Source organism: Anastrepha obliqua, chromosome 3 (assembly GCF_027943255.1).
Source record: "Anastrepha obliqua isolate idAnaObli1 chromosome 3, idAnaObli1_1.0, whole genome shotgun sequence".
NCBI lineage: Eukaryota > Metazoa > Arthropoda > Insecta > Diptera > Tephritidae > Anastrepha > Anastrepha obliqua.
This window is the reverse complement of record NC_072894.1, coordinates 80808926-80822953: the sequence shown is the minus strand read 5'-3', so window position 1 is coordinate 80822953 and position 14028 is coordinate 80808926. Positions and strand designations below refer to the sequence as shown.

The 14028-nt window shown below is 37.8% G+C and overlaps 1 protein-coding gene and 1 long non-coding RNA gene across 3 annotated transcripts in view; one reads left to right on the top strand and one right to left on the bottom strand.

Moving 5' to 3' along the window:
* The window catches only part of LOC129240323 (titin), a 149096-nt gene that overhangs the window by 2803 nt on the left and 132265 nt on the right, over positions 1–14028 (bottom strand). Inside the window, exons 33-37 of the mRNA XM_054876062.1 lie at positions 12244–13911; positions 7898–8039; positions 6812–7830; positions 6416–6721; positions 1306–1410 (exon numbers count right to left, since the gene is read on the bottom strand). Of these exons, the coding sequence (XP_054732037.1) occupies positions 1306–1410; positions 6416–6721; positions 6812–7830; positions 7898–8039; positions 12244–13911 (3240 nt within the window). The remainder of the gene's footprint in view (positions 1–1305; positions 1411–6415; positions 6722–6811; positions 7831–7897; positions 8040–12243; positions 13912–14028) is intronic.
* LOC129240325 (uncharacterized) overlaps positions 1–14028 on the top strand; it is a 78563-nt gene that overhangs the window by 14136 nt on the left and 50399 nt on the right. The window lies entirely within an intron of this gene.

The following is a 14028-nucleotide window of genomic DNA, read 5'->3' as shown; positions in this document are numbered from 1 at the left end:
TTTTCTTAATCTAGATAAAAATAGCTAGAGAAACGCGTAGGGGATTTAAAAAATATTTATTTTTGTGGAATTAGCAAGCATTTGAAGGAAAAAACTCTATTTTGGACTAAAAAAACGGCACTTAAATAATTATAACAATCGTTTAAATTAATCTATCGAAAATCCCCTACGCTCTTCTCTTAAGAAGGTTATTAACAGACGTAGTGAAAAACCTGATTAAAAATATTTAAAATTGTTTGAGTTATGCTGCGTGCCAATTTCAGAAAACGTGTTTTGAGAAAAACGCGTTTAAAGTTTGGAAATTTGGAGAAATCGTTAGGTAGCAGTCACTAACGCTTGGGTAAAAGCTTAAAATATTTATGAAATAAACTTCGGTAACGTATAAAACTTTTTGTTCTGTATTTTAAAAGGTTCAAAGAATTTTTTAAGCTTATAAAAAAAAATCAATTTTTTGAAATTTCTACAGTGGTGTTACCCCTTAAGTATTTGAAAACAAATGTAATTTTTGACAACTCTCTTCCAGTGCTGCTAACATATGTTTATTTATATGAGATACTTCATCTATTCGCCACTTGCTAAAGCCTGCTGAATCAAAGAGGCCTTATAAGCAGCTCAAATATCCTTTGTGCGTGTTTCGCTGAGTTCCTCCACCAAATTGTGGTCTGCGTCTTGTGGTTGTACCACAAAATGGAGCTACCTACGGTTTTATGCCACTTCCGTACAGCAGAAGTTTTTTTCTTTGCAAAAATACACTCCTCCCGCCGAGGAGCGACCATTTGTACTATCAATTGGTGTTTCATGGCTGTGCTTTTCCGACTGATATTCACGCATCAATCCATTTGCTTAAGGCGGCCGCTCGATTATCTCGCAGACATACGTATATATGTATGTGAACATTATTTAAGCTAATTAGCTCGGATAAGCTCTCGCTGATAGAGAGAAGCTCATTGCCATCTCAGCATTGTTGGTAACTCGTAAAGAACCTATATAGCTTGCTACATATAAATATCAAGGCAGCCATTCGTTTCATAAGCCTGAAGACATATTAGGGTAAGTAGTTTAAACGACAGCGCATGCTGAGTGCGCTCAATCAATTATTACATAAGCCGGTTCAGAATTGGGTGTGAAATGCGTGCTAGGCGAAGGAAATACCATATTAACCAATATGTGACTAATAAAATATTTGACTCATTTAATCATTTTGAAAGCACATTATCACGAAATAGGTGCTTAAAACAATATATTGTACATTTCAATAAGTTTTATATGTACGTGTATATCAAATGAAGTTATTTCTATACATACCAGTTATCTCAGAACCTCCATTGCTCGCTGGAACTTCCCAGTCAAGAGTTACACTACGATTCGTCACATCCGGGATGCGCAAGTTTTGTGGTGGTGATGGAGGAGCTGCGAAGAATTTTCATGCAAATATGTTTTAATAATTATTTACAATATTTTTTCAACTAATAACATTTATATTAGTATTCAATAAAATACTTCAATGCAATAGGTATGTACATATCTTTCTTATTTAAAAGTTTTAACGCATAGTTTTTTCGCAAGCAAATTTATGTATGTATGCATTAAATGATTTTTAATTGCAATTTTTTTCAAAAACTACCAAATGGGCGTTGTTTGTTTATAACCGGACGGCCGATTGCCTAAAATGACGCTAGCATCTATTTTTTGTCCTTGTCCCAAGTGCTACTGTCTAAAGGTTTGAGGATCTTGTTTCGTTTCTGTACCTTAGCGGTGTTCGCGGTTTTATGCGACGAGAAAGAGAGCAAACTGTTGAACTTAAAGTTCTTGCTGTGATCTAGTTGTACTTTCAGTTAGAGTTTGACTTAATTCGTGCATGTTGTGCAAAAGTTCATTGTAGATTTTGTGAGGGAGAATGCTTGGCTACTTTCAGTACAGAATCGAGAAAGTTTGGAGAATTAACTGTTTACCTTCCCATACAAGACATCTAGGTCATTGCCGGACGCAATATTTGATACCATTGCCCTCCCGTAAGATCAAATCTTCGTGTTTTGTTGACGTTTGACAGTAATAAGGCTTTCTCATAAATTTTGACCATTTTGAAAGCATTTACATATTATAGTTTATCGGAAAAAAGATGTAACACGCTAGACATTTTTTGAAATGCGGTCTCAAAGATGAACTTTATTTGGGTAACTAACTGTGCGCTGAAGGAACTTGTTAGGGAAGGAATGCCCGATCCGTGATAAGGGCATAACATCCCAATCAGAAGCTTCGTCGGAGAAAACTACGTTCGGGCAATAGTAGTTAGTGTTTTTTTGTTGCAATAGTGCAAAACATTCAATTAAACAAAATTTTTTTAAGAATGCCGCTGGCGTTACAGTCATTGACCGGATTGATATTCGGGTCGTTCAGGTAGAGCCGGCTATCGGGGAACGAGCCACATTGGAACACAAGTGTTGTGGACGTTATTTGCCACTTCACGCGCAAGGAAGGATTATTCTACAGAAAAGCAGACCGTACAAATTATTGTGCTCGTTGCATCCTATTGCACCCACAAAGGATTTCGAATCTTCGTTGAGCTTGAACGCTGTTTTTGTCATTTTTGGTGCTCTTGGGTGCGTACAGAAAAATTTTATCTTTTATTACAAAAGATGGATTTCGAACGCGTGTATTTACGAGCTACGAGTTGTGCTGTATGCGCACTCTTACATAGCTGATTTTAGATATTAAGTTTCCACATTCAACCTACAATATTTACATAAACGTGTATTTATATTTATTTATAATACGTACCTAAATTTTCCCAAGCCCGTACTGAATAGTATATTTAATTTCAGTTAGTTGCATTATTTTAGGCATGACAGCGTTTGCGTGTATAGTATGGAATTAAGCAAATATTAGTTTAGCAAAATTTATGGAAATTAAGAAATTAATAAATATTTCTAATAACTGGGTAAGCTTTTATGTCTATATTTATTTATATGTAAAGGCACAATCAGTGGCTCCAACCAGTAAACGTACCATTTTTAAAATATTTCACTAAAAAAATTAGTTTAAGTCGGGAAAACTTTTACGAGCACTTGCTTCATCCAACTTAAGTTGTCTGTTGCTACACATTTTTGTGGGAATTTGATTTTATGAAGTTCAATGTCTATACAAATTGCGCTTTGAGCGCAGGCACTAATTGAAGATTTTCGTATTGCGTACTCTTAACAGGTTTGGCAACAAATTTAATACTTATGGCGTTATGGTATGGCACCTCAACTTTGAGCTTTGGGCTTTAATATTAAGGATACTAGATTATCAGGTTTGGTCATCCGCTATGGTGAAAAACAAAATTGTGCAAGCAACTTTGGCTGCCACATAACAGGCAGCGGAATTCAGCCAGCTTATTTCACACGTATTCACATACTCGTCTATTGTTCAGACACAATCTCAGTTTTTCGTAAACAAACCGCTTGCATGACCCCTGTTACGTCAGAAAATCAGCTGATTCCTTCAAATTTGCTGAGTGCCAATAAACTTTCTGATTTTGGCCACACCTCTATAAAGCTTTTCAGAAATCAGATCGAAGATTGAACGTTATGGTAGTGCCTTTTGATGGCAGCCGTCATAAATACAGTGATGCCAGACATTCTCAGTCAAATTTTCGAGACAAACATTTAGATCTAAGAAGAGTAATTCTTCGAAATTTTTACTTTTAACCTACCTTTGAAGGTGCCGCAAAAACTCTAGGGTTACAAAAATAGGCCCTGCATAATAGATCAACTCTGGTCTAATAATAATGAGTCAAGTTAAAGTTTGCTATGGTAAAAACCGTTTCACTGTCTTGGCAGAACATTAAGTTAGTTTATAGCTCCATATTATTGGGTTGGCAAAGGGCCACCGAAAAAATTCGAAGATACTTAACTACAAAAATGATTGGATGAAGACGCATGTCGAACCAATGTCGAATGATGTGTCTAAAGAATTGGATGTTGACAGATCAACCGTCGGTAAACATTTGCACACGATGGTCCAGAAAGCAGATAACTGGCTGCCACATCAATTGAAGGAGAGGGATATGGAGAGACGTTTGGTGACGTGTGATATGCTTCTTGAACGGCCCAAAGAAAAGGGTTTCAGCAGCGCATCGTCACTGGCGATAAAAAATGGATCTATTACAGTTACCCTAAGCGTCGAAAATAATTGAACCTGCTAAGTGAACCAGGTCCATCGACAGCAAAAACAAAAAAATTATTCATGCTTCAAAGGTTATGTTGTGCATCTATAATGAACTCCTCAAACCATCTGAAACCATCACTGGCGATCGTTAGCGACTGAAGCTAATGCGTTTGAATCGAGGTCGCGGAAAGAAATCTCGAGAAAAGCGGCCGGAATGGCACAGTAGACATGACAAACTGATTTTGCTGCATGGCAACGGGAGGGACTGAATTGGGACTGATTTGGGAAATCTTGCCCCAGTCAGCCCTTATTGAAGACCGGTTCACTTCTTACGAGAGCATCGCAAACTGGCTCAATGAATGGTCAAGTCAAAAGAACTCGAAGTTGTTGTCAGAAGAATCCATAATATCATGTTTTATTTAATTGTTTAAATAATTCGTAACTTTATTAACTTATTCCCATACTCAACATCGAGACTCACTTCCTCAGGTGTAAAAGCACAAAGCAAATTTATGAAAACCAAAAGGCTCTATGTAAGGTTTTTTTACATTAACATGTAAATATAGATCGAATCGTCACAGTAAACATACAACTCGTTACAAAATCTAGAATGATGATACTCGTGAAAGAGTGATCAGTGAAGTAGTTTTTTTTTGCTACTGCCTGCTGAGGAGCCATGCCAAGCAATAACGGCATATTAAATAATAAAATCGCGCAACGTTCTACATTAGTCGCCCAATAATGGCTTTTAAGCGCACTCAGTTCGATAGACTCGAACTCAGCTGCGTTTTGACTCCTTTACACTTTCTCTCATAGGTGGTGGTATTTTGCATAGCAGTCCTAAGTCTACCCTTTATCATGAATACATTTTTTTGCTTATACACATTGAAGGTCAAGTAACTATACAAAATTGTATCAAAATTTAAATAAAAATGCTAAAGGATATGGCAAGCACTCAATGTCTATGCTGCACATTAGAAAAAATTGTAGTTAATTCACTGGAGTTGGAGTCACTGTATGCATTGTTTTAAGAGTAAAATGAATATTATATAGAAAGCATATTTTATTGCACAACAGCACTAGTATTTAAGAAATAATATCGTCCTCTTTTCCGTTTTTTTGTTCCTCGAAGAACTCTTGTTGTATTGCATGACGTAAAATGAATATATTTCTTAGTACCTATCCAAGGCGCATCCATTAAAGGTGGTGGTACTAGAACAACAAAAATGAGTTGTACGTTTGATTGTCAAAGCAAATTTTTGGCAAATTAAAAAAGAAAGAATTCGCCTTGTTTCATTCTAGGCTGACAGCCATATGGACACGGCGAAAGGAAAAAAAAACTGATTTACCGATACCACCTTTAATAAATTCGTCTTGGTACCTATCGTGGTGTCTTTATTTTTAACGTATTTCCATTTTATATTTTCATTTTAAAAATTAAATTTACTTATATTTACGACAGTTATGCTTCGGAAAATTGCCAAAATTACAAAGCGTAGCGAGAGCATTGAGAGCATTAAGCAAAAAGCATTATTGTTTCAGCTAAAAATAGTGCTATAATCAAAATAGCTGTGAACAAGTGATAAATAAAACTAAGTGAAGATAAGATTTTATTGCAGGATTTTAATCAGGATGTAGGATATTAATTTCAGTTGCTATCCAAATGCCATTTACCAAGGCGCATTTATTAAAGGTGGTGGCACTAGACCAACAACAATATTTTGTACGTTTGATTGTTACGGCAAAATTTTGTAAAAGTAGAAAACAAAAAATTAATTCGCCTTGTTTTATTCTGTGCTGACAGCCACATGGACACAGCGAAAGAAAAACAACAAATCGGCTGATTTACCAACACCACCGTTAATAGCTTCGCCTTGCTATTTACATACATATTTATCTGATAATTCGTTTATTTGAATTGTTTGATTTTGAGTTAGCTGATTTTACCACTTGTTCTCAGATACCTTTGCATATGCTTTTACCATAGATACATAAGCAATAAATAATTTCAATAAAATATTCCTAAAATAACGCAGTATTAAAAAGCGAAGTTGGGAAAGATTAGAAATCTAGTTTAAGGAATGATTTGTTTGCATGGAGTTGATGATAATAATGGCATATCTTTAAATTTTAATCTTTGGACAAGCAATAAGTTTCCATATAATGTATTATTTTATTATAAAAGCTTTCATAAATTTACACTTAATAAAGACATCTACAAAACTGTTGTGAAAGTAAATAATTAAAATAATTGTTTGCCACTTACTTATCTTTCTGCTTACAACAATTTTGTCTAGAGTCTCAAGTGCTTCACTAATGCCAACTTCATTCTTTGCATATATTTTGAATTGATAAGCCCGATCCTTTACAACATCACTAACCAGTATATTTGTAACATTGCCGCTCGTGCTACCAAGCAAACGGTATTCAGTTTCATGGAATTCTTTGATTTCAACAATATATTCGGTAATCTTTGAGCCTCCATCGCTTTCCGATGGTTCCCATGAAAGTGTAAATGCCGTGTCTGTCATACCGAAAACTTCCGTTGGACTGCGCGGTGGGGATGGTTTGTCTGTGGGGTATACAAAAAGAGAAGGTAAAACACATAAGTTTAATAAAAAGAACACAAGTTTGTATGGTATAAGTAGTGATAACCACGTACCGAATTTTTTACTGATCGTCACTGTCTGACTCTCAGTTGGTTCAGATTCACCAACAGGATTCGCTGCTACCACTCTGAACATGTACTGCGAGTTCATGGAAAGTTTTTGTATTGCATAGGAGTGTATGTCTTTTTCCAAGTCAGCTACCCTCATCCATAGATTATTTTGTAGATCACATTTCTCCAAAACATACTTATTCAACTCCAAACCACCATCATCTATTGGTGGCGTCCATTCAAGTGTAATGGCGTCTTTCTTCATTTCTTTAATTTCCAACGATTGCGGTCGACTTGGTTTGTCAATAACTTGTATCGTACACTCAGTTGTAGCCGTGCCAGATATATTGGTAGCTGTGATCTTGTAACGTCCCGAATCTTCACGTGTCACCTTTTCCAGTGTGTAGGTCGAGGTGGTCTCTGTGGTTTCGATTGTCACACGTTCCGTTGTGGTCGTTTGCTCGGTGGTTTCCCTGTACCATGTAATTTTCGGTTGTGGATAACCACGAACAGTGGCCGGAATGTTCAAACTATTGCCTGCACGTATTTTTTGTGCCAGATACTTTTCATCGATATCAATGGTTGGTTTTTCTTGCAGAATAACTCTACACGAGGTCTCAACGCTGCCCATTTCATTTTCAGCTACGCATGTGTACGTCGCTTCAGTCTCAATTGTTGTCTTCTCAATAGTGTACTTGGATACACGATTTTCATATCGTGTACTCTTCGACGTGATAACCTTTCCATTTTTCTTCCATGTTACCTTTGGCTCAGGTATTCCACCGAATACACAAGATAATGTGATCTCTTTGTTCAATTCTGTCACGATGTCCTGCAGTGGTTCTTGTACGGTTGGTTTTTCTTTCTTTACTTCGGCAACAAGGCGAATGGGTGGTGAGAGGGGTGAAGGTGGCGATGGACCAACATCATTTACAGCGATGGCACGGAATACATATTCCGTATCGATTTTCAGTTTGCTCACAGTAAATGTTGTGCCTTTAATTTTTCGTATCTCAATCCATCTGCAGTTATACCAGAATTTAGTGATTTTGAATTTTTGTTTTTATTTATGAAATTTATTTTTCTTACCTTTCCTCTTTCACATCTTGATATTCAAGCACATATTCAGTGATTTCACATTTACCATCATCTTCGGGGGCCTTCCAGAACAGTGTAATCGAATCATGTGTGACTTCTAATGGCTCTGGTGTACCAGGTGCCGTAGGTTTTCCTTTGGAAGTGTACAAAATATGTTAGACTTAGTTTTAAGCAGGAAATTTAGAAAAAGAAGTGGGTTTGAAAAGAATTTTATATTATACAACACTAAATTCACAATAAGCGAAATTAAGGGGCGTATAGGAATACTCTCGAAGGAAAATATACACAGGAGCGGTCCCACGGTTTCCTCTTCTTCAATATCTTGACAGCTTCGAGAAAAGTCATTATCTCATTATATCAAGAGTCAGTCTATTTGCATGCCTTCTAATTAGACAATGCCCTGTTAATACCCTTATCGGGTTTCTCATATTCTGTCTCCTAAGTTTCAGTAGCGATTTTGTGCGCCCGTGGTTCCATTCTGGCCAGGTTTGCCAGCTTATTTGGCAAAAAGGTTATTGCCTCCAACGAGCATTAGCAGCATTGATAGAGTGTCTATGTATTAATAATTTACACGTAACTAAGGGAATCGGTATAAGTACATTAAGTGAATGCTTATTGTTGTACCTTTTCTTGCAAGCTCTTCTGCTTTGCAATTATAAATATATATATATATATATATATATTAGGCCGGGTCGATTTGTGGGGAGGCAAAAAAATCGCCCATTGCTCTGTGAAAATCATATTCTAGGGATCAAAATTAGAAACTTTGCCGAAGGAACCATGCCTCTAAAACGAATTCTGATGTCCTCCAATTTGGGTCGAACTTTTTAGTTTCTTTTCTCATGTAAAGGCCAAAAATGGTGATATTTGGAAATGATTGTATGGGGAACCCCCCAGGGGAGTTCCAGGGGGTGTGCCACTGGCATGGGTGGATCGGCCGTCTAAAGTTAGTGGGGGTCGGTCATACATTTGGACTCGATTGGAGCACTCTAAACGGGTCAAAGTGGGATTTTTCCTTCGACCCAAATTGGGGGACATCAGAATTCGTTTTAGAGGTATGGTTCCTTCGGCAAAGTTTCTTATTTTGATCCCTAGAATACGATTTTCACAGAGCAATGAGCGATTTTTAAATCGACCCGCCCTATTATATATATATAAGTACATTAACTTTATATATATAATATATATATAATTGGCGCGTATACTCGTTTGGGGTGTTTGGCCGAGCTTCTCCGCTTATTTGTGGCGTCCGTCTTGATGTTATTCCACAAATGGGGGGATCTACAGTTTCAAGCCGACTCCGAACGGCAGATACATTTTTTATGAGGAGCTTTTTCATGGCAGAAATACACTCGGAAGTTTGCCATTATCTGCCGAGGGGCGACAACTATTAGAAAAAAACTTTTTCTTCATTTTGGTATTCCACCGAGATGGGAACCTACATTCTCTCTGAATTCCAACCTTTCGGCACGACTTTCCAATTGCCTTTTATATTTCTATGGCCTGGCATCCAGATCTGGTTTATTTTAAAATATTGTTATAATTTGCATAATAGTTTATGGCATACAACTACCGTTTTTGACGAGTGTTTTACTGACTAACGATTTCAGATTACTGACTTCCTTCGTAGTTAGGTGTTTTTTCTTTAAGAGCAATAAGCCCTCTCTAGTGGCGATAAGGGGGCGTCCATAAATTACGTGAGATGTTTTAGAGGGGGAGGGGGTCGAGTCAAATCTCATCTAATCTTACGTTAGAGAGAGGGGGGTCTCGGCAAATATCACGCCATTTTTTTTCTGATTGAAACAAAAAAAAATTATACTATTTTGGTCCATTATCCAGATTGTACATGCTTAAGATTTAATCTTAAGCGTAATCGTAGTATGATTAAGATCATTCACTAATTCGTTCGAAAGAAAATAGTTTCATTCATACTTCGACGTTATACATTACTACTGTCAAACCACCATATTTGTTTTATACCAAATAGCTCAATTTAATCTGAATTTACTGTACAGTGTAGCCCGTCGTTTGTTTTCGCGCCACTATCAGCCGAACGCGCGACTCGATGAACAAGAGCGTACGAGCTGAGTGGCAGCGACACACGGATCTGCGTATGATTCTTCACGACCGTTTTCTGATGGACGTTTGACAATTCCGGACTTTAAAGAGCATGACGCAAAGTCATTTGCTCCATTTCTAATACGCCTACCGATTCAACCGCTGAATGCCTTCATCAGCACGCCTTATGCTCTCTATTGCCCAAGTATACGTGATGATTTAGAGAAAAGATGCTGCAGTACACGCGGCATTTACTTCGCATCTATCACAAGAGCTGCAGAGCACAGGCGAGCAGCTCACATTGCACCAGCTAAGCAAGCGCGTATGTTCAGCAAAGTGCGACCCTCACGGATTGTCAGAAGACGAACTAATGAGTTACTGTGCGCAAGCGTCAACGCCTTAGAGTGGATAGATCAGAACGCAGTTGAAGGAGCAGATGATTTTACTGAAAATCTTATGGACATGTTGGTCCCAATAGTCTCTCTTGAAACCGCACATGATTCTCCATGGACTGAATTAGAGTAGATATTCTTTTTTTAATCGCAGTAGTTACGATTTAAGTCTTCTATTGTTAAATTTTTATTACACTTATAACTCTCAGCAATATTGATTACTAGTCTTAACTAGTCGTAAATAAAAGCACGAAGCAATTTTTTTTTCTTTTTACAATAACAATCCAACGCGTTTACATAAGAAACCCACATTTTGAAAAATCTCACGTGAGATTGGGGGATGGGGGAGGGGGTGGAATAAAATCTCACGACACCTCACCAGGGGGGAGGGAGGGTCAGAAAATTAAAAAAAACACCTCACGTAATTTGTGGACGCCCTCTAACTTCTGTTGAAAGAGCCTCAATGCTGGTTTGGCAGCTATTTGCTTACCGTATAAGTCAATAAGTATACAATTACGTTTAGGCTTCTGTGGGAGCTTTATTTATACATAAGCTTGCTGTTCCCAGAATGCGAGCCAATCTTTTCACAAGAATATTTTTATCATGTGCCGGCCACCATACTAAATTCCGTACAGTACAATCGGTCTTACCATTGATGAGTATGTTACACCCAGTGTACTATTTTCGGAGATAAACCTCAAATATGGTTTTCTTGCACCAATAAAGTGCAGTTGAGGTTTTCCTCACTCTGTCTTCTACTTTTAACTTCCAAAATAGCCTTCTATCAAACTCGCCTAGATAGCGGGCACTTTCGCTGAACAACAAGGTGATGCCATTTAATGGCGGGGGACATACATTTGGTAAATGTTTCCTTGTAAATAATACCAGTTCAGTCTTGGTAGCGTTTACGCCTAGTCCACATGATGACGACCATTGATCTAACTCACTGCATAATTTCACCGAGTTTTAAGCCATTAACATAATAGAATGCTGTATATATCTTGTTAGGTGTTTTAGGCCAAGCTTTTTCTCAATTTGTGGCGTGTGTCTTGATAATGTCCTACACTACACTAAGGTCCTAAAGTTTTATACCGCCTACGAATTTGATTTTTATGAGAACATTTCTGAAAACCTTCAGCGGAGGGCTGACTGCTTCATATCTAGGTTTTGAACTGAATTTAAGAATCTGAAATTTGAAAAGAACTTACATACATACATACTCGTATATAGGAAATTGGGCATAAGTGAGGAAGGTGAGGTATTTATCCGAAGATAGTATCTCTAATAAGACTACGCAACACGTCATACAAGCGATGCAACGCTCGGACATATGAAGGAGAAATTTAACGACGCAGCCATCTTATTGTGTTCTTCAATTGCCAGTCGCCATAATGCAACTTGACACCCTCGATTATTTTCTCTGAAGCTATGCCAAGTCCTTAGTCCAGGCTAGCAAATCAACCACTTTGAGGAAGCTCGAGGCCAATATTCGAGACGGAATAACGCTGCACACATTGGACCGAGTCGTCAAGAATTAGACTGACCGCTACATAATTAGTCGGCTTCTAGAACATCTTTCTTCATCTCTCTCTTACCAATGCAATGCCATTATTTCGAGAAATTAAGGGTGTCGCAATCAATAAACAAATTAATTAGTTACTCTGTTATTATTTTGCTACCTATTTATTATTATCATTTGCAATTAAAAACTGGCGAATTAATTATTAAATACTCGTAATTTTAATCAGATTACCGTAATTTTTCAGTTAAGTATATTGTATAATAAAATATATTAGGTTGCAAGAAAACTGAAGAGAAAACTTCAGATCGTGCTGAATTAACGCTCGCTAATCGCAAATAAAATTAGATTTTGCCTAGAATACTTACTCATTATTATCAAGTTGAGAGTGGCTTCCACTTCTCCTACTGGATTCTTCAGTCTTAATGTGTATATACCTTCATCGTCATCCACAACCTTCTTTATGGTGAGCGATGCAGACTGTTCATCTAGTGTGGGTATTAAATGCTTGTTCTTGATTATAACATGCTTTGTTGTATTCCATTCGGCATCTGGTTTGGGCGAGCCTGTGAACTTCACTGTCATGGTTACATCATCATTCTCCTTCACCTTAATAGTCTGATCTTTGTCACTAGTTATAATGGGTAAGGTCTTGATTTCCTCAACACACAATTTACTCGTCGTTGTCGCATTGGCCGCAGTGCAACTGATATCACCAGTGTCTTCATCGTCTGCATCGTGTATAACAAAACGTCTAACGGTACCCTCGACAAACACTTCATGTTTTTTATTGGGCTTAATTGGTTTCGCTTTCTTATACCAAGTGACCTCAACATCTGGCTGTGACAACTCAACAGTAAATTCGGCATCTGTGCCCTTTGTGGCGATGGTTACATCAGGTAGTGGCACCACAAAGTTCACTAACGGTTCTTCAACAGTCAATTGTGCCTTTGATGTTTGCGGACCAACCTCAATGGAGTATTGACCAACGTCTGAAGGCTGTGCCTCCACAATTCGCAGCGTTTGTTTCTTGCCATCGATCGTGAGTTGTACATGCTCGTTTAGTGGAAGCTCTTTGCCATCCTTGAACCACTTGACTAAAGCGTCGCCTTTACTCAGTTCAATATCGAAAACAGCATTCTCGCCTTTAGTCACTGTGACGTTCTCTAGCGGTTTCACAATTTCTGGCGGTAATTCAATCACTGTAAGCTCGCCAGTGCATTCCTGTTCATCCAATTTACACATGTATTCACCCTCATCGTATACGGTACTTTCATGTATTATGATCTTTCGCACCCTACCCTCTTTAATGAGCTCGATATTCTTCTTTTCGGGTGTTATTTTTTCACCATCCTTGTACCATACAACTTCAGCATTATCCGTTGAGACTTCAACATCTAAAATGGCGGTATCTTTTTCGGTTACTTCATAATCTTCTAATATCTTAATAAATTCGGGTTTACGGGGTAGAACTTCCACCGTGGATTCAGTCTCCTTATTCTTAACTTTACAGGTATAAGTGCCGCTATCACGCAGATTTGTATTGCGTATAACCAGTTTGTGTATTTTACCATCTTGGACCACTACGCGATGATCCATGCCGCTGAGTTCTTTGCCATTGAAGAACCATTTAGTTGTAACCACATGCGAGGTTTCACATTCTAAGGTGAGTGATTGGATTTCTTCAATGGTGATAGTTTTCTTTAATTTCTTAGTAAATGTAACTTCATCAACCTCGACAATGACGCGCGCACCGTGTGATGTTTTTCCGATCGGATTGCTGGCAATACACTTGTAATCACCGGAATCTGTGTCGGGGTTGGCGTCCTTGATAATAAGCTCAATATTTTCTCCATCGTATATTTGTTGTATGCGTTCCGATGGATAGAGTGGATTGTTGTTGAAAAGCCATTGGACTTCGGGCACTGGATTTCCAGTAACCTTAGCTGGCAAACGGATAGTGCCTTTCTGCGGTACGGACTGTTCCTCGAAACGCTCGATGAACAGCGGTGGTTCAGCATTGCCACTAGATGGTTCTGTACGAGGAGATGGACACATTAATTAGCATCAGTAATGCAAATGTACAATAGTAAAAATTGATACAACTTTTTTCTAATTAAGGAGTTCCTTACGAACTTATTTGTATAAAACAT